This window comes from Lagenorhynchus albirostris, chromosome 19 (genome assembly GCF_949774975.1).
Source record: "Lagenorhynchus albirostris chromosome 19, mLagAlb1.1, whole genome shotgun sequence".
NCBI classification, from domain to species: Eukaryota; Metazoa; Chordata; class Mammalia; order Artiodactyla; family Delphinidae; genus Lagenorhynchus; species Lagenorhynchus albirostris.
The window spans coordinates 53272503-53294604 of record NC_083113.1 but is presented as its reverse complement, the minus strand read 5'-3'; the positions used below and the strand labels follow the sequence as shown (position 1 = coordinate 53294604).

General features: G+C 41.7%; 2 protein-coding genes across 7 annotated transcripts in view; one reads left to right on the top strand and one right to left on the bottom strand.

Moving 5' to 3' along the window:
- CMC2 (C-X9-C motif containing 2) overlaps positions 1 to 22102 on the top strand; it is a 37423-nt gene that overhangs the window by 1435 nt on the left and 13886 nt on the right. Inside the window, exon 3 of one of the 5 annotated variants that reach the window (XM_060131629.1) lies at positions 8360 to 8509. The exons of 2 other annotated variants lie outside the window; for them this stretch is intronic. Coding sequence is in view for 1 of the 3 variants with exons in the window: in XM_060131626.1 (XP_059987609.1) it covers positions 21469 to 21642 (174 nt within the window). In the remaining 2 variants the exon portion in view is untranslated. Of the gene's footprint in view, positions 1 to 8359; positions 8510 to 21056; positions 21643 to 22102 lie in introns of those variants that run through there. 2 more of the 5 variants (XM_060131626.1, XM_060131628.1) reach the window with 2 other exon arrangements.
- Positions 692 to 21255, bottom strand: CENPN (centromere protein N). 2 transcript variants are annotated; one of them, XM_060131624.1, is made up of 11 exons: positions 20952 to 21255; positions 18398 to 18578; positions 17100 to 17145; positions 15188 to 15247; positions 14811 to 14887; positions 8608 to 8784; positions 6711 to 6812; positions 5371 to 5434; positions 3733 to 3845; positions 1572 to 1698; positions 692 to 1316 (listed from the first exon to the last, which is right to left on the bottom strand). In XM_060131624.1, exons 2-11 carry the CDS (start codon positions 18566 to 18568, stop codon positions 1234 to 1236), a joined length of 1020 nt encoding a protein of 339 aa, XP_059987607.1. In that variant the 5' UTR covers positions 18569 to 18578; positions 20952 to 21255; the 3' UTR covers positions 692 to 1233. The 2 variants fall into 2 exon arrangements, with proteins under 2 accessions (XP_059987607.1, XP_059987606.1); XM_060131623.1 differs by lacking the exon at positions 6711 to 6812 and having other exon boundaries at positions 20952 to 21082.

Genomic DNA, 22102 nt, shown 5'->3' with positions numbered 1-22102 from the left:
TTGATTTTCATCAGAAGTAACTGATATACTAGTTTTTAAATATCTCATTTAAATTGGTGTTTTTCTCCTCTGCTTTGGCCACTGGCTAACGCCATCCAAATTTTTCCTTTTATTCTAGCAGTTGAGGAGGCACTTGTATGTTCGTACGTGGTAATCTTACCTCTAGTTTTATTTTGTCCTCCTATTCTTTTTCTGTCCTTCATTTGCCCAGATTTCCTCACCTTTTAATTTTTTGTTAAAAATTAATTAATTAATTTATTTTTGGCTGTGTTTGGTCTTCGTTGTGTTGCGCAGGCTTCTCATTGTGGTGGCTTCTCTTGTTGCGGAGCACAGGGTCTAGGCACGTGGCTTCAGTAGTTGCAGCACGTGGACTCAGTCGCTGTGGCTCGCGGGCTCTAGAGCGCAGGCTCAGTAGTTGTGGCGCACGGGCTTAGTTGCTCCGCAGCATGTGGGATCTTCCTCGACCAGGGCTCGAACCCGTGTCCCCTGAATTGGCAGTTGGATTCTTAACCACTGCGCCACCAGGGAAGCCCCTCACCTTTTAATTTTATCATAATTGTAACATATGTTGTTATAACCCCAAATCCTTTGTGGATCAAGATAGGGAGTAGATTTTAAAGTGTTATTGTAAAAGGACATACAATTTAGTGATGATCACTGTAGGATTTTCACCACAAGTGACCGATACACCCATTTTTAAATATCTTTATTCACAAACCTGTATATTATCTGTCAGTTCGAATGCCATATGTATGATAAAATAGACGAGAAGTACCATATTTACAATGAAATCATTATTTTATATAGCTGAATCAACTGATAGGCTACCTCCTGCAATAATAACTTAATGGGCCCAATTCTACTTTTTGAATGGACCAATTTTATGGTTCTCCTGGAAAGTTTTGGGTTGGGTATAGTTTCTTGTTTCTTCTTTCTGTGATCCAAGGCTTAAGAGAAAATCCCTGGAAACCAGCAACTGGAACCAGACCTCTCCAGGATTGAGGAGAGACAGGAGTGAGAGAAATGACATCCTGTCACATCTTAAAGTCCCACAACTGCTATGCTTTGCAGGAGGAGGAAAGAATCAGTCCCAAGAATTATACTGAACATTTCTAAATCATCAACATCAAGGATTAATCTCTAAAACAAGTTTGCAGATAGAAGCTATCCAGGTAGTCATTATAAAATGCATATGCAATACAGTCAAGCTGTGCTTACAAAACCGCATACATCTTATTTATCTCTAATTTTAAAATAATTCATTCCCTTATTGGGTATGCAAGTGAGCAATGGAGAAAGTGGTGCATCTGCAATACCTGAAATTAAAAAAAAAAAAAGAAAAGAAAATGAAAATAATCACAGGGACAACGATTTGAGTCAGTTTAAAAATGACCGAGATTAGAGGGTGGATCATGGACCCCCATTAAGTGAAGCAGAATATGCAAAACAGGGCATGATGGGATAGCAGACTAGAGCCATGAGAAAGCTCAGGGGCAATTAGTCAGCAAAGAGAGGGTCGAATGTAGTATGTTGTTAATTCTTCTGGCTGATGAAGTGTCCTGACTACTTACCGGCTGGTGCTAAGGATTTCAGTGCTTCCAGAAGATGGGGGCTAGAGAACTTAACTAGGCACCGGAGGGGTTCTTCTCTCTCAGCCAGGATGCCCCCATTTAGGTCACTTTTGAATTTCGTTTCAAGCTGTCAACAGATATATTTTTAAGTGACGATTAAATATATCAGTTGCAATGGCAAAATATAAAGAAATAGGATTATGTATTTCACTAATTCTTGTTATCAAGAAACACAGGGACTAATGGGGGTGGGAACCATTTAATTTGCTAATTGCAAACATTGAGGGCAACCAGTATATCTAACAATATTGCATGCAAAAAGCCAAGCGTGCACAGTGCCTGACACACAGGAGACCTTGCATGTCAGTTCTACCCTCAGATGCCCTTTACTTGAGCATTAGGTTTGCATTCTTAATGGAAAATGAGCAGTTTTTTGTAATCTGTCATTTCGATGTAAAAATGTCTTGTGTTTTGAGTCATTACCGCAGTTTAACTTCTTATTATAGAAGATTTAGAAAACATACAAAAGCGAGGAGCACAGTGTAATGAGTCCCCATGTGCATATCACCCAGCTGAAACAATGACTTGTCTTGTTCCATCTATTACCCTACCTTCCGTTCCCTACTGCCCACCCCCACTGGATTATTTCCAAGCAAATCCAAGACACCATAGTATCCCACCTGCAAATATTTCAATGTATCTAAAAGAGTCCTAAAAAGGACTCTTTTTCAAAACTTCACTCCCATAACATTACCACACCTAAAAAAATTAATAACAGTTCCTTCATATCATCAAATATATAAGTACTGTTACTTCAGTAGGTACTTGGCTCTTAGATTCTAACTTCATTTTATTTTTTTTTAACTTAAAATGATCCTTAAAATTTAGAGACAGAATGCTGAAATATTTAGAGGGTGAGTAATGTCTGCAGTTAATTCAAATGGTTCAGAATAAAGAAAGAGAAAGAAAGCAGATGTGGCAAAATGTTAACCATTAGTAAATTTTGAAACAAAGGGGAAATGAATGCTCATTGTAATATTCTTGCATGTTTTCTGAAGGTTTGACATTTTTCAAAATAGAAAAGGTAGGGAAAAATTAGTAGCAGGTATGAAAAAATGTATGCCTTGACTTATAGAACAGACCCATTCTAAGATGTGTATAAAGAGAAGTTTTGTGGACTAAATCTTATGTATCCTAGATCAGTGGTTCTCTGTGCAGAATCGGCTAGAGGGCTTGTGAAGACAGCTGTCTGGGACCCACCTCCAGAGTCCGCAATCCAGTAGGACTAGAATGGGGCCAAGAACCTGCCTTTCTTACCCGTATTCCCAGCTGAGGCTGATTCTGCTGGTCCAGGGACCACACTTTGAGAATGACTTTCTTAAGAGTGTGAGCTGTTTAAAAGAAATGGGTTGAAACCTGCCATTCAGGGAGCATAACTTGAAAGGTGTCAGTCAACTTTTCCCACTAAAAACAAATCAAACCAAACAGGCACTGGGCCTGAGTGAGCAGATCAATGGTAGACTTAAAGTGTGGTCCGTAGCTGCAGAAGGTTCCTTCTAAGCAGAAAGAATTTTATTGGAAGGTCTGAGGGGAGGAGGGTGTTACGAGTATGAGCATGAGTATTAGATTAGCGTGATCATGATATAAGCCTTGAATTCTTCTAATGGTGGCCATGGGCTTGCCCCCCACCTGGCTTTCCTGGTGGGCAAGCTTCTGTAATGAGCCAGGTTTGCAGGCTGCTGGGTTTTCTCCACATGATGCCAACTGGGCTTTGTAATGACTTATTTATTCACTCTTTTATTTAATAAGTATTTATGAGCACTGACCATGTGCAAGCATTGTTCTAGGTGTGGGTGGGCTAGAAAGGTATAACCTACCTTTTTTTTTTTTTCTCAAAAATACAGATCACAGCTGGGTATACATAACTGAATTAATATGAAAGGTGAAATGAAAAGACAAATTCAAAATTTCCAAAGGTCTCCTTTGCAACAGAGGAACTTACTAAATATGATAAAGAAGTCTATTTTAACTCATAAACTTTTTATACAACATTAAAGTGACAAATGAATCAGAGACAGTTGCTTAGATCTGTTTTCCACTTAGTTTTAGTTCTTTTTAAAAAATCTTGATAAGTTGTAGTTAGTTTATAGCAGTGTCCTACCTTATATTGTGCAAATTCTAGCCTTGGTTGTGGATAGTCTCCAAAAATTTCTTGAGTCACTCTCTGGACCCTCTCTTTTTCTGTTTTGTTTTCATGAATGATCCTTGAATCCACTACAGATGGAAGATTTCAAGAGAAACAGCTGTTATATATTTAATATTATTATAATAATATATATTTCATCCATAAAGTATCATCCTTTCATTCCTAACCTTTCAACTTGCTTGCATAACTTAAAAATAATGTTTACTGTTTCTTCTCGATTGTAATAATTTCTTATTGTTGAAAAGCTGGAAAGTATAGGCTGGTAAGAGAAAATAAAAATCACCCATAATTCCACCACACAGAGATAAGTACTGTTAACATTTTAATCTATTTGTCTAACCCTTTTTTCAGTGAATAAAAAGATATGTATTTTTTAAACTGGGATTATAAAATACACACAATTTTGTATCCTGCTTTCTTTACTTAACATGACATCAATAGCAGTTCCTATGCCATTGGAAAGTCATAAGTATGTTTAGTTCATAATGGCTGTACCATTTCATTTTATTGCCAAGTCACTGCCAAGAGAGAGGAACATTTTCATTTTTATAAATCTATATTGTACCCCATCACTTTTCTGAACTTTCTGATCTACATTAGTAGTTTCATACTATATTCTCCTGGGTTTTCTAGGAAAGGACTCATGTCACCTGTGAGTAGCAACAGGGTAACAATTCTGATTACAGGCACACCTCAGAGATAAGAGGGTGCAGTTCTATACCACTGCAATAAAGTGAGTCACATGAATTTTTTGGTTTCCCAGTGCGTATAAAAGTTATGTTTATATTGTACTGCAGTCTATTAAGTGTGCAACACTATTATGTCTAAAAGGACAATGTACATACCTTATTTAAAAAGTACTTTATTGCTAAAAAATGCTAACCATCATCTGAGCCCTCAGGGAGTTGTAATCTTTTTGCAGTAGTAACATCAAAGATCACTGATCACAGATCACCATAACAAATATAATAATAATGAAAAAGTTTGAAATATTGTGAAAATTATGGAAATGTGACACAGAGACGTGAAATGAGCAAATGCTGTTGGAAAAATGGCGCTGAGAGATTTGCTCAATGCAGGGTTGCCACAGACCTTCAATTTATAAATAACGCAATACCTGTGAGATGCAATAAAATACTCAGGAAGCATTAAGAGCCTGGGCTCCACACTCAGATTCGGATTTCACTCCTGGCTTTGCCGATTCCTAGCTATGTGATTTTGCCTCACAAGTTACTAAACCTCTCTGAAACCCAGTTTCCTGATGAAAAGAGCTTGTTCATGGGACTGCTGTGAAGAAATAGGAAATGACTCATATAAACACCTTACTATGGTGCCTGGCACAGAAGAAATGCTCAACAACTGTTAGTTAATTTTTGTTTTTGTTCTGATTATTATTAGATGCCAGTCTAGTAAATTCTAAAAGAGATTATGGTAGCTTAGCTTCCCCACTTCAACAGAAATGTAATTTTCAATTTTCTGAAAACAGTAAATACTTTTGAATCACATCCTGGTACATAAATGTTTTCCTGGGTGACAGAAATCTGAAAAGGAATGTCCTTCCAAATTTCAGTTTTTATCTTAAAACACACATACTATTTATATCTAGCCCAAGGCTTCTTTCTTGTAGAGGTGTAGTAGAGTTGTGAGTTTCAAAGATCTAGGAAAAAGAAAAAAGAAAAAAGTGAATGTTTTCCTAATTTTATCACCTTGAAGTATAGATATTAATTGCTTTTAATGCACAAAAATATGGCAAATCTTATCTTTAGTTTTTCCCAACACAAAGATTTGAGGCCATTTGCAGACTGAGTTGAGCATTTCTCCTAGAGTGATGTTGGCAGAGAATGCCAGCAACATGGCTGCTTTATTTGAGGAGCTCTGTACCTTGTTAACGTAAAAAATGGATCTGGAAGAAGTATAGCTGGTGAATGCAAAAGCTAGAGGAATCAGAGGCAGCATTTACAATGTGATGTTTCAGCTTTATATATATGTCTTTATAACTGTAAAAAATTTGCTGAGATTCCTTATCGAAAAATAACTTTCCTATTGTAAGTCTGAACCTCTCAGACCCCTTCGCTTACTTTCCCCACTGAAGCCATTGTTTTTATAATTAAGTGTTTGACAATATGAATTTTCCTAGAAATGCAACTGTCATAGGAGAACCATTGATAGCAATTTGGTAGGAGGGTGGTAGGTAAGAGGGAGGGGCTGCTGTGGGAGAAAATCATTATCTAACTTCTTAATGTTAGATTTTTTCCTTAAAGAGTAGCTTGCAGAGAGCCATCACTTCTTTCTACTTAGAACAGATGAAAATACATAAGTATAACATACCTAAGGCCTCAAAGATATACACAGAACCTTAACAATCCTATAGGATTGTGAGCATCTGAGCACACAGATGCCATGCAGAGGAAAAAAAAAACAAACCAAAAAAAACCCTGAGCCTGGGAGCAAGGCCAGATCCGTTCTTATCATTAAAGGGGAACAATGTGTTCAAATAATTTTGAAAAATAAATTGTGGGACTTAATAAACCAATGCCTTCTCCTTTACTTCCAACTCCTGTATCACCTGCTTGACTGATGGGACAAAAAATTCTGCTTCTCTCTTGCAGAACAGAATAATATAATCAGCTTCAAAAGACAGTGTCGAGTTACTCTGAAGAGAAAATAAATTCTGATTGGAATAGATGATTTGGAAACGGGGACCTATAACATAGACCCCAATGACTAATGGGCAGTATAAAATACAACGCAACTATAAAAAGATGAGAGAGAGAAATTATATTGTTTCCTTTCATGTTAACTGAAAACTTTCTGCACTTCAGGGATATCTGACGTGTTGCTGGAGGTAGACTTTCCCACCTGCTCAGCTTCTAAATTATGTGTGAAAGAGAAAATGGAGACTTAACTTTAAATAGAGTCACTGATGGGCTCACCTGATTATACTGTTTAAAAACAATAGCCTTAAGAGAGTCCAGATACCGGCTTCTGAGGTCCATTTTCACAATCTGATGGTGTTTGCTAGCAATTGTCAGTGCCTTGAAGTGAAAATTAGCAAGACTATTAGCATTACTGTGTCTATCTCTGTATTTACAATACTTGTTCAGGAAAAAATCGGGAACAATTAAATCTCATGGCCTGTTACTCAGCTTGAAAAACAAAAACAGGGGCTAATGGCATTAAGATTCTCACAAATGTAAGGTCTTTCGTAATACCATTTTTAGAAAAGTGATCCTGTTTTTTTTTTTTTATTAAAAATTTTTTTTTTTTTTTAATTCTTGGCCGCACCAAGCAGCATGTGGGATCTTAGTTCCCCAGCCAGGGATCGAATCTGTGCCCCCTGCAGTGGAAGCACGACTCTTAACCACTGGACTGCCAGGGAAGTCCCAAAGTGATCCTGTTTAAAGTTAGGAATTATAATAAATGAAATTCAGAGTTAAGAATAAACAGTGAATACTCAAATGTTACCATTTTTGATTACTAGTCATTAATACTACGATACTGCCATACAAAAATGCAAATATGTATGTACGCTCTAGGACAAATTTTGAAGAAAAAAGTGCAAATTAAATGCAACTTATAAAAGCTTCCCATCGTCTGGGGAAACAAGTTGGAAGACTGAAACAGAATTAATAGAATAAGGTATTTACCTGGAACTAGAGCGTAGAAATAAGTTTGCCTTAAGATACACATTAGAAAAGAACATTAGCTTTTGGGGTGATGTTTAAACTAGGTGGGATAGGTTGGACTCACGTGGCTGTCAGTGGATGGAAAACCACCATTTATTATGGAGGAAGAGACTCCAAATGTAAAGGAGAGTTAAGTGTTAGAAAGAAATAGAAGTGAGCAGCAGTAGCAATCTTTCTGCCAATTCAGTAAACACCTAAGGAATTTAAATGACAAGTCCGCCTGCCTGGAGGACTTGGTGTTCTACTTGGCACTAGAGATGATGCAGCCAGGATGGCAGAGCTGCTTATCTACAATCAGCTCTGGAACCAACTGAAGCACCATTGTAGTTGTGAATGTTAAGACGGTGGAAGCAGCAGCAGTTGCCAGGCTAATTTAGGGATGGCTTATTTGGGGGAAGATGCTAGGAAGCCTATGACACCAAAGGCAGAACCATAAACAGAAGCAGGCTCTGACCAGAGGACCATCTTCTGTTAAAGCACGCTTCTTGGGTACGCAATGTGGGGAAAATGGTTACAAATGAAAATAATGTTCATTAATAGGTAAATGATGAGGTCATGAAAAAGTAGTGAGGTACATTCATATGTAACCTCATTGAAATGTTCTGTTAAGTTAGAAAAAGCAAATTACAGACCCTATGTACCAGTGTGGTTTTTGTAGTAAAACATCTTCTGAAAGGAAATAGCAGAACTGTTAAAAGCAGTTATTTTGGGTGAATGGGATTGCGCAGAAGGGTATGGAGTCTTAAAAGACTGTTCAGAGACTTCTATGTTGGTTGGATTTTTACCTTGATTGTGTACTACTTCTCAATTACAAGACAGTAATGAAGAGTTCTAAACCAATGCTTATGCTGTCCTCCCACTTGTAGAATAATAACGTTTTCTGCTTCTTATTTTAGGAGATAAAGAATTACAGGTGGTATTTTCTTTTTTGGCTGCGCCGTGCAGCATACTGGATCTTAGTTCCCTGACCACGGACTGAACCTGTGCCCCATGCAGTGGAAGCGCGGAGACTTAACCACTGGACCGCCAGGGAAGTCCCCCTACAGGTCGCATTTTATATCAAATGATATTGAGCAGTTTAAACCTACACGGACCTGAGATAAGGATAATACAGCATTATAGCTTATAGTAATTGGTTCCATACCTGACCCAGAAGGGGTAGATTGCTTTTCAGTTGGGAGGAAGAAGTGAAAGCATATGGTGTTTGGGAATAATACACCACGTAAGCAGGTTTGTACTGGTTTGGCTTTCTATACTGTGTTCCCCAGGCAATTCGAATCCATACTGCATTCTCCTCAGCATCTCTGAAGCTGACTGTCACCTTATTTAAAAAAAAAAAAAAAGATGTAAGTTTCCTAATTAAAATCTCATGTGGCACCAACAACAGGTGCTTTTTAGGGGTGAAGGATGTTATTATAATCTTGCACACTGGCTGAGGTCTGGCAGTCTTTTCTCCTACGTGTTTTTTTTTTTTTTTTTTGGCCGTGCCGTGAGGCATGCAGGATCTTAGTTCCCCAGCCAGGGATTGAAGCCATGCCCCCTGCAGTGGAAGCACGGAGTTTTAACCACTGGACCACCAGGGAAGTCCCTCTCCTACTCTTCATTACAGTGTTTTGGGAAATCTTTGGGAAAATATTTTGTGGTCGTTTTGTAAAGATACATTCGTGCCTTGCAAAGTCTTTTGGAAGGAAAAAAATTTTAAATCCTACAAGCAGGATATGACATCAGAAATTTTCAGTAATTTCTTGGGGTTTGTCCTGAAAAACTGTAAGAGTTTATGAAGCAAAGCAGCCTCACAAATGAGATATCTTATAAGGAAGCATTTTTAGCATTGAACACAGACCTAGCATGCACTGTAAAGTTTAATAGTAAGATTTCTATGTAGCAATGGGCTTAAAAAAATACTAATCCTAATGCTTTTACGCATTTAGCTCAGGTGCTAAAAATTACCCCAAAGCAAAGTTACATAGCGAGAATATAAGAAATTCTACATGGTTTCCATTTCATGGATAAAATATAGACCTTTCTAAACTTTTAAATATGATTGCCAGTTTCTATGGAATTAATAGCTCACTCCTAGATTATTAGCCCCCTTTGCAGCTCAGACCCTGGAGATACTTGAGACAGGCACACTTGGCTTGCCCACATCCCTGTTTTTTTTTTTTTTTTTCCTGGCTGTGCTGCACAGCTTGCGGGATCTTAGTTCCCTGACCAGGGATTGAACCCGGGCCCTCGGCAGTGAGAGCGTGGAATTCTAACCACTGGACCACCAGGGAATCCCCTGCCCACATCTCTTTATTTCCTCCCTCTTGTATCTTATTCCTGGTGATCACATGGCTGCTGACATTAGCAAAGAAGGCAGTTACAGTTGTCCCTAAGGATTCTGGATGATTGGTTCCAGGACCCCTCTCAGATACCCCTCTCGGGATACCAAAATCCGAGGATGCTCAAGTCTCATATAAAATGGTGTAGTAATTGCAAATAACCTGTGAGATTCTCCCACATACTTTAAATCATTTCCATGTTACTTATAATACCTAACAGAAAGTAAATGCTATGTAAATAATCATAAGTACAACATGAATGCTATGTAAACAGTTGCTGACCCAAAGCAAATTCAAGTTTTGCTTTTTGGAACTTTCTAGAATTTTTTTTCCCGCATATTTTCAATTTGTGGTTGGTTGAATCCATGGATGTTGAACCCATGTATATGGAGGGCCGACTGTATTTTGACTCTGCCCACTCTTTATCTGGTTGCTTCCCCAAATTTCCTCAGTGTATCAGACAAGGAACCCACGACGAGGGGCATGGAGGGTACAGAGCAGTCTGACCTTCCCCTAGATGAGCAGCACAGCCCTCGGCCCCAGCAGGCATGCAGTGGACCTCTGCCAGCTTGCATGGAAGAGGAAAGGATCTTATTCTGAATAGCCTCTTTGCATCACATTACAAAAGAAAATAAGTGTGTAAAGTCAACATTGAGTGTAGTGTACGGAGGGCACATTTTTGCTAGGAGAAGATTGGTAGCATTCAACGGAGTCAGGTAGTCTCTAGTCTAGAATGAGGATAACTTAAGTGAGGGCTCATGAAGGGACTTAAAGAGGTCTGTGACCTCCTGAATTGGATGCACCGTTGGATGGACATGTCTAAAGGTGTGCTTTTCTAGAGAGGTGCTGTGCCACTTATCAAAATGTTCATAAGGGTCTATAGTCCAAAAAAAGGTTAAAAATCAATAGGCTAAGAGGAAAGGGCGTCCACAGAGTCAGTGTAATCCTGGCCTGGCTGGCCGATGCTCCATCTCACATTCTTAAAGTAAAGAAGATACTCAGATACCTGTAGAGGCAGGGCCCAAATATAGATATTTATTATTTTCCCAAGAAACTACCTCAATGGATATCCTCCTGCAATACCTGGGATAAAGTGTTTCACAGAGGAGAGCTCAGATTAATATTGCTCAAGCTTAAACGAGTGCAGCCAAGGGACTTCCCTGACGGTCCAGTGGTTAAAACTCCGTGCTTCCAATGCGGGGGGGCGCGGGTTTGATCCCTGGTCAGGGAACTAAGATCCCACATGCCATGTGGAACAGGCAAAAAATTAAAAAAAAAAAAATTTAAGATGACATAAACGAGTGTGGCCAAGGGTCCTAAGTGGTTTGGCGAAACTGGGACTGTTCTCTTGGCCAGGGTATCCTCCACTAGCCATCAACTGTCAGTAACTGGCCAAGGCCCACAGCTACTGAACATACGTATGTTTGGCGTGAGAATCAAATGAAGCTTACAATACAAAGAATCACCACATATTTAACACATTAACATACTTAACACAGACCATCATTATTATACTACATGATACAGGCATAGAAAGGGACAAAAAATGTGCTACCTTACGATTGAAGCAGTTTTTAGTTTGTCTCTTCTTTGTAAGTTTTTCCAAGAACTTTGTATTTTGAAGAGTTTTACCTGGTATGATGTGCAGTTAATCTCTCTCTCTCTCTCTCTCTCTCTCTCACACACACACACACACACACACACACACTCACTCACTCACTCTCCACCCATCACTCCCCAGTTAGGCTCCCTGTGTCCTTTCATATCAGCTTCTCTCCCCCATTGGTTCAGGGCAGGAGTTCTTTACCTGAAGTCCATGGTTAGAATTCAGGGCATCTGTGGACTTGGTGGGGGAAAAATTTCATCTTTATTTGTACTAATTTCTAACTGAAATTTAGCATCTCCTTCAACTGGAAAGTAGGCATCAAAACAGTGGAATTTTAAGACCCGTTACTTTGTTGTCCATAGAAATCCCAAATACTCTTATCATATTATAATTGTTGCACATGCCTCAAAAATATCATTTACACCTATGAGTACTTTGAAACTAGTTGCTTTTAGACCCATCATGAGATTATTTATTGTGTTAATAAAGAAGCACATGCATTACTTATCACAATTTGCCATTTTAATACCTTAACTGTATTTTTAATACCTTTTGTTTCCCCTGTGAGTCTATGGATTTTATTTTATAGCATTTAAATACACTCTTCTGAGAAGTGGTCCATAAGCTTCACTAATAGCCAAAGGGTCCTTGTCACAAAAAGGTTAAGGTGCCTGTCCTAGAGCAGCAGGTGAGTCACTCTTCACTCCTGGGCACCAGGAGGTGCTATTTGTCATGACGTCACCGTCATCAGCCTTTGGGAAAGTGGAGTTATCCAGCCACTAGTTAAGTTATGTGGAGGAAGGTGAAGATAAGCTGGGAGTCCTCAGTCAGTTGAGGAAAGGGCTGAGGACACGTGGGCCAGCTCGGAGTAGAGAGACGGGGAGACAGAGAAGACACACGGCCTTTACCTGCTCATCCTCATCTAAAACCTGCAGTATACAAAGCACGTCACTCTCTAGCTGGCCTTTCAAGCAGGACAGATATGATCAGTAAAAAAGCTCCTTTGTCCCCCAGCCTCCCCCGCTAGTGTGCCTGAAATTCATTCAGGAGGCAAAAGCTTTTGGTAGTGATAAGAAAAGAGAAATCTAACAACTGAAATACATGGGCATCAAAGTGGGAGGAAATGTGAGTGTTTCAGACTCTTTTCTCCATGCCTGGTGAGGGCAGTGGCCTGGGGTTAAAAGAACAGAAGTTCCTGGTGCCTAAAACAGGGACAGGAAAGACCATCAAGTGAGAAGGTGTTGGGAGGGAAGATGCGGATAAACTCTGAACTGGGCCAGAGAGAGAGAGAGAGAGAGAGAGAGAGAGAGAGAGAGAGAGAGAGAGACGAGTGTTTCTCAAGATGAGTTAGCCAGTCATGTTCAGCTTCATAAGAAGGCTGCTTCCAGAAGGGTCCAAACCACATATCCACAACACTTGTGGAGGGCTGGCCAGGGATCATGTGGTAATGAGGCTCTTTGTTTAAAAAAAAAAAAGCAGATGCATGTGCCACAACCACAGTCCAGACAGTACTCTCCTGTAATGTCTGCAAAGTTCATAATTTCATGGTAAGAAGAGTTTTCAAATAATATAATCCAAAATAAGAACTTAGGAGCAAGGTAAAAAAAAGTGCTTGCTTATTCACAAAATTAAAAAAAAAAGGAGACATACCTTCTCTTGGTTCACAATTTTCTTTGAATTAATTTATAAATTAAATGCAGGGAATTCCCTGGTGGTCCAGTGGTTAGGACTCTGCGCTCTCACTGCTGAGGTCCTGGGTTCAGTCGCTGGTCAGGCAGCTAAGATTCTATAAGCCGTGTGGCACAGTCAAAAAATAAATAAATGCACCCCTACTCAAACGGCTGAAGATTTCGTTTTGTTCTGTAAACCTGAGAAAATGTTCCTAAGATTCATCTGGAGAAACAGTTAGGACATTTTTGACAAAGAAGAGTAATTGGGGTAGGGGCCTGGTTGACTTGTCTTAAGGGTTATTGAAATGTTTTAAAAAATACAGCGATTAAAGGAATGGGGAGTTTGCTCCAGGCAAGTGGCCCTCCTGATACCAAATCCAGAAGCAGGCAGAGCAGCCTACATGGTAACTGGCAGGACCGCTCTGAGTCGTCTCCCTGCAGGGGCAGAGCCGGCCCTGGAGGAACAGACCAGAATAGGTGCTGCCTGCAGGCAGCTGCTCTCACTCAGGCTAAGGCCCTGCTCCTGCTGGAGGAAAGTGAAGGGGGCGGTGAGGAGGGGCCAGTGGGATTGCTTCCATGTGTGGGACACATCTGGAGCAAGAAGAAATATTTCCCTCCAAGAGTCTTGTGGCAGAAAGAACAGAGCTTGAGGATGAGCCTGGGGAAAGGATGTACTTTTACTGAGACCTGAGCACATTTATAAGCAGTATAGTAGGAATCAGAAGAGGCAAGAGATTAAGGATGCAAGAGAACAGAGGAAAATAAAGCAGGTATGTTGGATGAGGACATAGGAGATGGATTCACAGCACACACAGAGGGTCATTATAAGAAAGGAGATGAGGGAATATGTTCGGTGACAGGTGGGTAAGTAGAAAGCAGGACCAGTTAGAGACAGGATGAGGTAAGGGGATGGAGAGACAGGTCAAGGAGTTTATCAGAGAAGAGGGAACACCGCTATGCCAGAGAGGACGGGCAGTGCACAGTGAATGGGACAGTTTTTGGCATGTCTTTATATGCAAGGAGGACTAAGGCAGAGTAAGGTGGAAAGGGAATGAAGGAGGGGAGGCTGTTAAAAAGTGATCACCTCAGGACCTACTGCATATCACAGGGAACTTGGCTCAACATTCTGTAATAACCTAAATGGGAAAAGAATTTGAAAAAGAATGGATACTTGTATGGGTATAACTGAATCACTTTCCTGTATGCCTGTAACACATCACTGTTAATCAACTGTATTCCAATATAAAATAAAAATTAAAAAAAAAAAAGCAATCACCTCAATCTAGGATAAGATGTTGAGGTGGTACCTGTGGAAACAGACTGGCAGCTGAGGACTCTTCTGTGCTCTCGAGCTACCCTAACATTGTGACCATGAGCCACCTAGGGCCATTTAACTAAAATTCATCACAGTTAAATACGACGAACGTTTTAGTTTCTCAGTCACACCAGCCACACTTGGCTACTAGCTGGGTCCTGGACGGTGCTGATCTAGAACAGTTCCATCGTTGTACAGTCCTACCGGGCAGTGCTGCTCTTGAGAAAGAAGCAGTGCCCCTGAATTGAGAGGTAAGGGGAGAGGAAAGTTTTTACACCGAGTAGAGTTTGTCTTTGATACGGAATAGAACAGTATGGAATATTACTAACTGAAATTCTTACGAATTGAAAAAAAGAATGTAGTAGCGAATTTTAAGTGCACAGATGCCGTGAAATTGAATTTTATGGAAATTCAGATAAATTTTAATCTTACATTTTTTAATGCTCTCTTAAGAATTTTCTTGAATGAACTTTTGAATTGTTCCATATCAAAAAGGTCAGTGTCTTCACCTGTCAAAATGAAAAGAAAAATCAAGAAGAATCAAGGGAGGTACAGTGTCTTCAATACATTTACAAAGATCCTGAAGATAAGCATTTGGTGTAACCTCAAAGAGCAGTAATGATCAAATCACACAAACGCTGCTGGTACGCCTGACAGAGCGTCACCAGATATATTTCTCATTTTTTTATACATAAGTAATAACCACCGCATTTGGAAAGAAAAGAGACTTACGAGGAACAAACTGCTACTCATTTTTAAATTGCCAAAACATCAAATACAAGTGTTCAGTTAAAAATGGAAAACATTACCTGGTCCTTTACTCATCTGAAAAACATCCCAAACTTTCTGATGCCGATGAAATTGAGTATCTGAGACAGGGAGGAAGAGCTTATTACTATCATATCAGGAGAACTTTCGAGTAACTATCATATCAGAGAACTTTCAACTTATAAATACATATTTTTAATAATGTGAAAGTGGAGAAAATTAACAGTAATTTACAAATTAAGTTATACAGATCTTTATTCAAAATATAAATTTTAAATGGATCAAATTTACTCCAGACAAATAAAACAAGTCATAAAGAATTACTCAACATAGTAGAGATTTAGCATTTATTCTTAGACCATTTATTCTGTCCACACAGGTCTACTCCATAGACTGCTGCATCTGCGCAGCAAGCCAGGGATGATGTGCTCCTGGAACTGGTGTTTCTATCGGCTTTCCTTAGTCTGGAGCACTCTTCTCCTAGCTCGCTGCACATCTCATTCTGGTCTCTACTAAAATGCCACAGTGCAGAATGGCCTACCCTGAACACCCTACCCAAATCGACCCCCCATCCCGCCCTGCTTTAGTTTCCTTCATAGTACTTACCACTACCTGACATTACAGCATACATTTAGATGTTCATTTTTACACTGCTTGTACCTGTGGGATGTTGGACTGAGTCTTGTTCACTGCTGTAGTCCCAGCATCTAGCCACTGGCTGGCATTAAACATATATATTTGATGAATGAATGAATGAATGAATGTATGATATAGAAGACACCCTCCAGGAGTTACAAACTTAAGAGTATCTTGGAGTAAAAATGGGCCTAGGAAGTTACTGAGTTCAGTCCCAACACATTGTCATCCTGGCTTTACTCTATCCCTGCGCTGACCTCGGTCTGCATCCCTGTGTCTTTGGACCTAGGCCCAAGGTGCTCTGCACCCCATAAGAGGAGCTGTTGGCCCCAATACTCAAGGGCACCAACCTGCTGGGCCTTTGTCTTATTACTTTTCTTGTCCTGTGTCTTTTTTTTTTTTCTTTTTTTGGTGCCTTGGCATCCTTGTCTCCCCATCCCACCCCATTTATGGCGATGGCCTGACAATTCTTGATTATCCAATTCTGTCCAAAACAGGTGTAATCAGGTATAATGTGATGCCTGCCCTGAAAGATAGCATTCAAAGGGTTTTGTTTCTTTCCGGTATTTTCTTCCTTGGTTCTCTGTTTCAGAGTTCAGATGGCCTGCTAAATGATCTTTGAATAAGGTTGTTGTCGTAATAATGGAGATTAAAAACTTTTGTCGTTAATGATTCTTTTAAACACCGTGTAGAAGTTCATGATAAATGGCAAGGACTTAAATACAAATGCAGATATTTCCTCAAATAGAACACATGCTAGACTAATCCATGATATTTGTGACAAGCTTGGTCCACCTCTAGTGTCTCCTATCTTAGCCGGGGGCCCAACTTCCTTCTAGTTGCACATGCAGACCCCAGAGCCATGTGTGCCTCTCCCACTTAGTGCCCCCATGACCACTCTATGTGCAAGTACGGTCACTGTTAATCCTTACGTTCCTTACAGGCTGCACTGTAATTAGAACACATTCGCAGACATCTACTTTCAAATTCTGTTAATAATAATACAAAGCCTAACAAACACTAACTATGTGCTTATTGTATGCCAGTTACTGTGCTAAGGGCTTTTCAAGTCTTATCTTATTTAACCCTCATAACAATCCTGTGAAGTAGAAGCTGTTATTATGTCCATTTTACTTAGGAAAAGTCTGAGCCTTAAAAAAAGGTCGTGTGACTTGGCAAAGGACACAAGACTGGTAAGTGACAGAGCTGAAATATGAAACCAGGTCAACTTGACTAGAATCTGAGCCGTTACATACAAAACTGCCTCTCTGATGAAACTGGACGGGTTAAGCGTAAATACAAATCACCAAAACTTACAAATGATGTCTAAAAGGGCTGCATCATTGAGACTTGCACGATTTTCCTGAAAGAGAATATACCATTTTTAGTAATCGTGGTGATAGGTGTGGTTCTACCCCATCTACAGCACATTTTAGGATTGCTTAGAGCAGATGAGGGCTCTCTCAGTACTCTACTGACAACCTGTCTCCCATCTCTGCTCTTCTGTTAAGTAACACATACACCTTCTGATTCGTGTCTCATTACAGGTTCTCACAACTGTTCTCCCCCGATCTAATCCTCATTTATCACTTTTAACTTTTTTTTTTTAATCTATGGTATCCGTCTAGATTTCCTCTATCCCAGGTTTTCTCAACCAGGCACTAGTGACATTTTGAGTCAGATAAAGCTGTGTTGTAGAAGCTGTCCTAGGATGTAAAGGAGCATTCCTGGCCTCTACCCACTGGAAGCCAGCAGCACCCCAATCCCACAGTTTTGACACCCAAAAACGTCTCCAGACATTGTGTCCTCTGGGAGACAAAATCATCCCAGCTGAGAACCACTGCTCTATACACACACATTTATATGTTTACATATTATATAGTTTCTTTCAGTGTTATACAGAAAGATCTAATTTATTCTTTTTAATGGTTAAGGAATATTTTATGTGGACATATCATTATTTATCTAATCTCCTAAGTATAGTTGTTTCCAATTTTTTGTGTGTAAACAATGCTAGTTAACATCTTTATATATAGATATTTACATATCTATAACTAGGTATATAAATGTTTATCAATTATGATATTACATATACCTCCTTTTTTTAATTATGTTTTCCATATATGTAAATTTCGAAGTGGAATTGCTGGGTCATAAAGTATATTTATTTAAAAATGAATGAGGAGGAGCTTTCCTGGTGGCGCAGTGGTTAAGAATCCACCTGCCAATGCAGGGGACACGGGTTCGAGCCCTGGTCCGGGAGGATCCCACATGCCATGGAGCAACTAAGCCCGTGCGCCACAACCACTGAGCCCGTGTTCTAGAGCCCGTGCTCCGCAACAAGAGAAGCCACCGCACTGAGAAGCCTGTGCACCGCAATGAAGAGTAGCCCTCGCTCGCCGCAACTAGAGAAAGCCCGCGCGCAGCAACGAAGACCCAACGCAGCCAAGAGCAAATTAAAAAAAAAATTAGTTTCTTTTCCGCTATCGTGGTACGTAGCCCTCCTAACTTCACAGCCTAGCAGCTACCTTACATCTCTTTCGGACTAAGGAAAGGAAAGAAAAAAACCAAAGGGTAGCATCATGTTCAAGGTTAATCATTTCGAACACTGTTACCTCACAAAGCAGAACCAAGTCCTGAACAAGAGATTCCTTTCTCTGCCGGAAGTTTACAGTCTGCAGTTGATTTTCAGACAAAAAATTCCAGGTTTTTAGTATTGTCATCATTTCAGTCAATGGGATTTTCAAGATGGTCCTCCTGAAAAACTCGGAAACAGTTTCATCCATCTCTTTGGCACTTTCATAAAGACAAAACCAAAAACAGCACGATAAAGTATTAACCAAACACAAAAGTGTAACTTAGTGAATTTTCAGCATGATATTTTTAGCCAGAATTTTGATTTGTAGGTCAAGCACCCAAATGTTTACCATTTTTCAGGTGCTCTGCGAACAGTGTTCCAACAGGAGGATTAAACTATTTTCTCCTTAAGCGTACATTTAAATATGTTTTAGAGTTTTTAAAAATTAGTGCTCTCCCTCCTTTCCTGGCTAGAGTGTTTTGATCTTTTGATGGCAATGACATGTGAATCATTCACTCATTTACTGATTCATGTATCAAATTATTGAGCATCTGTGTGTGCCAGGCACTTTTCTGGGGATAGATACAGCTTTAACCAAAAAGACAAAAATCCCTGCCAATGTGGAGTGTCCTTTCTAGTTGGGAGAGACAGGCAACAGGAAAATCACAAAAAATGTTAAAAGTGATAAGTGCTGAGGAGAAAACGGAGCGGTGTTAGGAAGCAGTGAAAGTGGAGCAGGCTGGCAATGGGTGGTGGGGATGGAGAGCAGGCCTCAGAGAGAAGGTGACATTTGAGCCAATCCTTGGGGGAGGGAGAGTGAGCCATGGGGCTAGCTGGTGGAGGAGCTTTCCAGGCAGATGGAACAGCAAGTGCAAAAGCCTCGGGGTCTTCAAGGGACGGGGAGAAGGAGGCCTCCAGAGAGGTCAGAGTGGTGAGTGAAAAGGCACAGAGGAGGAGGTGAGGTCAGAGATCATGAAGGGCTGCCTTTATGACTAGAGGCAGAAGTCAGTCTGTCAATCTCACCTGCTTCCACCACGACTATGGGATTTCCAAGGGCAAATAGAGGAGATTCCCCTAAAAGAATCCTGGCTGCGACGTATTTCTACCATTTAAGTGTTGAACACGGCATATAATTTATTACCATCACCCACTTCTGAAAATATATGGGTAGTTGAATATATTGCGTTGCCCAAAAAGTTCGTGCGGGTTTTTCTGTAACATCTTATGGCAAAACCCACACGAACTTTTTGGCCAACCCAATACTTTGAAAAGATACTAAAAACAATAGTTAAAAATAAAGAGGAATGATTAGTTCTTTAGAGAGAAAAATAACTGAATTAAGAATGTGGGAGCAGCATGAGGATCATGAAAATTGAGCCTGACTCATTTCCTTGTCCAGATGCAGGACGCACCTGCCTTAATGTCAGGACTGAAATCTTCACCATGGTCCACAAGGCCCTGCGTTGTCTGGTTCCTGCCTCCCTGTCATCCACCACTCTCTCCTTGGCTTTCTGAGCTCCAGCTACACTGCCCTTCTAGTTTCTCTATTACAAGAGGATCCCTTCAGCTAAGGGCCATTGCATCTGCGGTGACCCCTGCTTAGAAGGTTCTTCTGCACATATTCACATGGCTCTTGTAATTCAGGTCTCAGCCATGCTTCTTCACAGAGAGACTTACCCTGACCACCCAATCTAGTTATTTCCCCACCTTGTCTTTACAGAACTATCTGAAATTATCTTGCTTATTGCTTTATTGCATTAAATATTTGATTAAGCTTCACTAGGGCAGGAACTATGTTTGTCTTATTCATAGCTGCATTCCTAGAATCTAGAACAGTGTCAGCCCAAGAACTGTCTAGTGGAAATACTTGTGGAATGAAGTCTTAGAGGCTGTCCGGAAGCAGCCGTGCCTGAGGAGGTAAACAACCTGGGAAGGATTAGGGTCCAACAGTCGGTGACAATATCAAGCCAGCGTCTCCCATCAAAAACACTGGAGATGGTGGTTGTTAAAATGCAGATTCCTGGGCTCCAACGATTTAAACTGGGGGTGGGGTGGGGGACCGAGAAGGGCTTGAGATTTTTGCATTTTAAGACTTAAGAGTCTTAATTCCCGCTAAACTTTGGGAATGCCATTCTAAAGAATTCTGGTAGAAAGAGTCCACACAATCTCATCAATAAAGTTGGAAAACCCTTGAATAAACTCTTCTGATTCCCTGTGATTAGCTAACTTCTTTTTACATCTGAGCGCTTAGCACAGTGCTTGGCTTGGTGCTCGAGATATAACAGCTGAATGAACGCATGACAAAAAAGGTCCCTTTTAAGTAACTTTCCTGGAAATCTGCACAGCCTAAGAGCTGCCACAAGGAGCAGCAGGAGTAATGCGAGAGGCTGCAAAGACTAAAAAGGACGGACGCCAAGGTTAACCAAAAACAAGAACACTCAACTCTGGGGAAAGCAGCAACCCAGGCAGGGCTGGGATAGTTTAGCCGGTGACAGCTCGGCGCGGCTCCAGCGTGACGCAGGCCTTACGTAAGGCTCCGCCCCACCACGGGCGGATGTTACGTCACGGCCCAGCGTCATCGCCCTCCTCACCTCAGCCTCAACTGTAGTCCCCAGCCTCCGGCCCGAGAGCAAGGGCCAATCCCACACCTTGGGACTTGCGGCAGTCGCGAAGAAGTCGCCTCAGAGGCGTGGGACGTGGCTTCTTCAAGGCTTCCTCCACGCTCGGGGGCCCGATGCCATGCCGCCAGGGGTCCTCTTACCGTACCACATCGCCGGCCGGCTCTCTCCTCATCAGATGTTCCCGCCTGCTGCACCTTCAAAGCCACCAATTGCAGTTCCCGCCGCCCTGGAGCCCCTCCCAGCGGAGCCAAAACTTTGGACTGTACCCTCGGCACAGGGGACCGTGTGGGGAGAGCGACGGAAGTGAAACTCTCCGAGTCCCCGCCTCACTCTTCTTAGCAGAGAATATTGTTTGAATGCTTTAATCCCAGCCACGAAATCTGGCTCGTCGGTTCGACTTAAAGTTCAGGCTCTGCCGCGCCTTCGCGGACTCGCTCTCTCTCCCCCTACAGCGCCAAAAAATGGGCCTGTCCAGGCCGGATGGCGCATGCGCATCGGGCGGCGAGCGGTGGGGGCTGGCCGCGCGGGGTCAGGCGTGGAGGGCGCGGAACCTTCGCCACCCGGAGCTGTTCGGGTTCCGGCGCCCTGGCCGCCGGCTTTTGGGTGCAGAGTCTTCGCCGGTGAATACCGTTTCCACTCTCCGGGTGTGGCCGCCAGTCGGGTGAGTCTCGGGGGTCCGGGCCGTTCGGAGGAGCGCTCTCTTCGTGGCCGAGGTGTGAGGGGAGGCCGCGGGACACTCACCTGTCCCCCCTCAGGTCCCAAACTCGCGCGCCCCGCTGTGTGCCATCCTGCCGGGATTTCGCGCCCGCCTGGGGGGTTGGGACCACTGCGCTGGGTGTTGCCGGGGCGTTGGAGTCGTCCTGAGCTCCCCGCCCTCGGGCATTCTCTGGGACGCGCGCTGGTAGTTGAGAGCCGGCTTCGGTGTAGACCTTCACTGCCTGCGGGAATCGGCCTCGCCGCCGCTCTCGAGCCTGTGACCTTGGGCGAGCTCCTCCTCACCCCGAGCGTCAGCCTCCTCGCCTGTGAAATGGGTATAACCCAGCGCCTCGGTTGTGAGAAGGGAAGCCCTGAACACCGTGTCTGACGCGGTGAGCGCTTAGTACGTTGTGTGATGATTACTG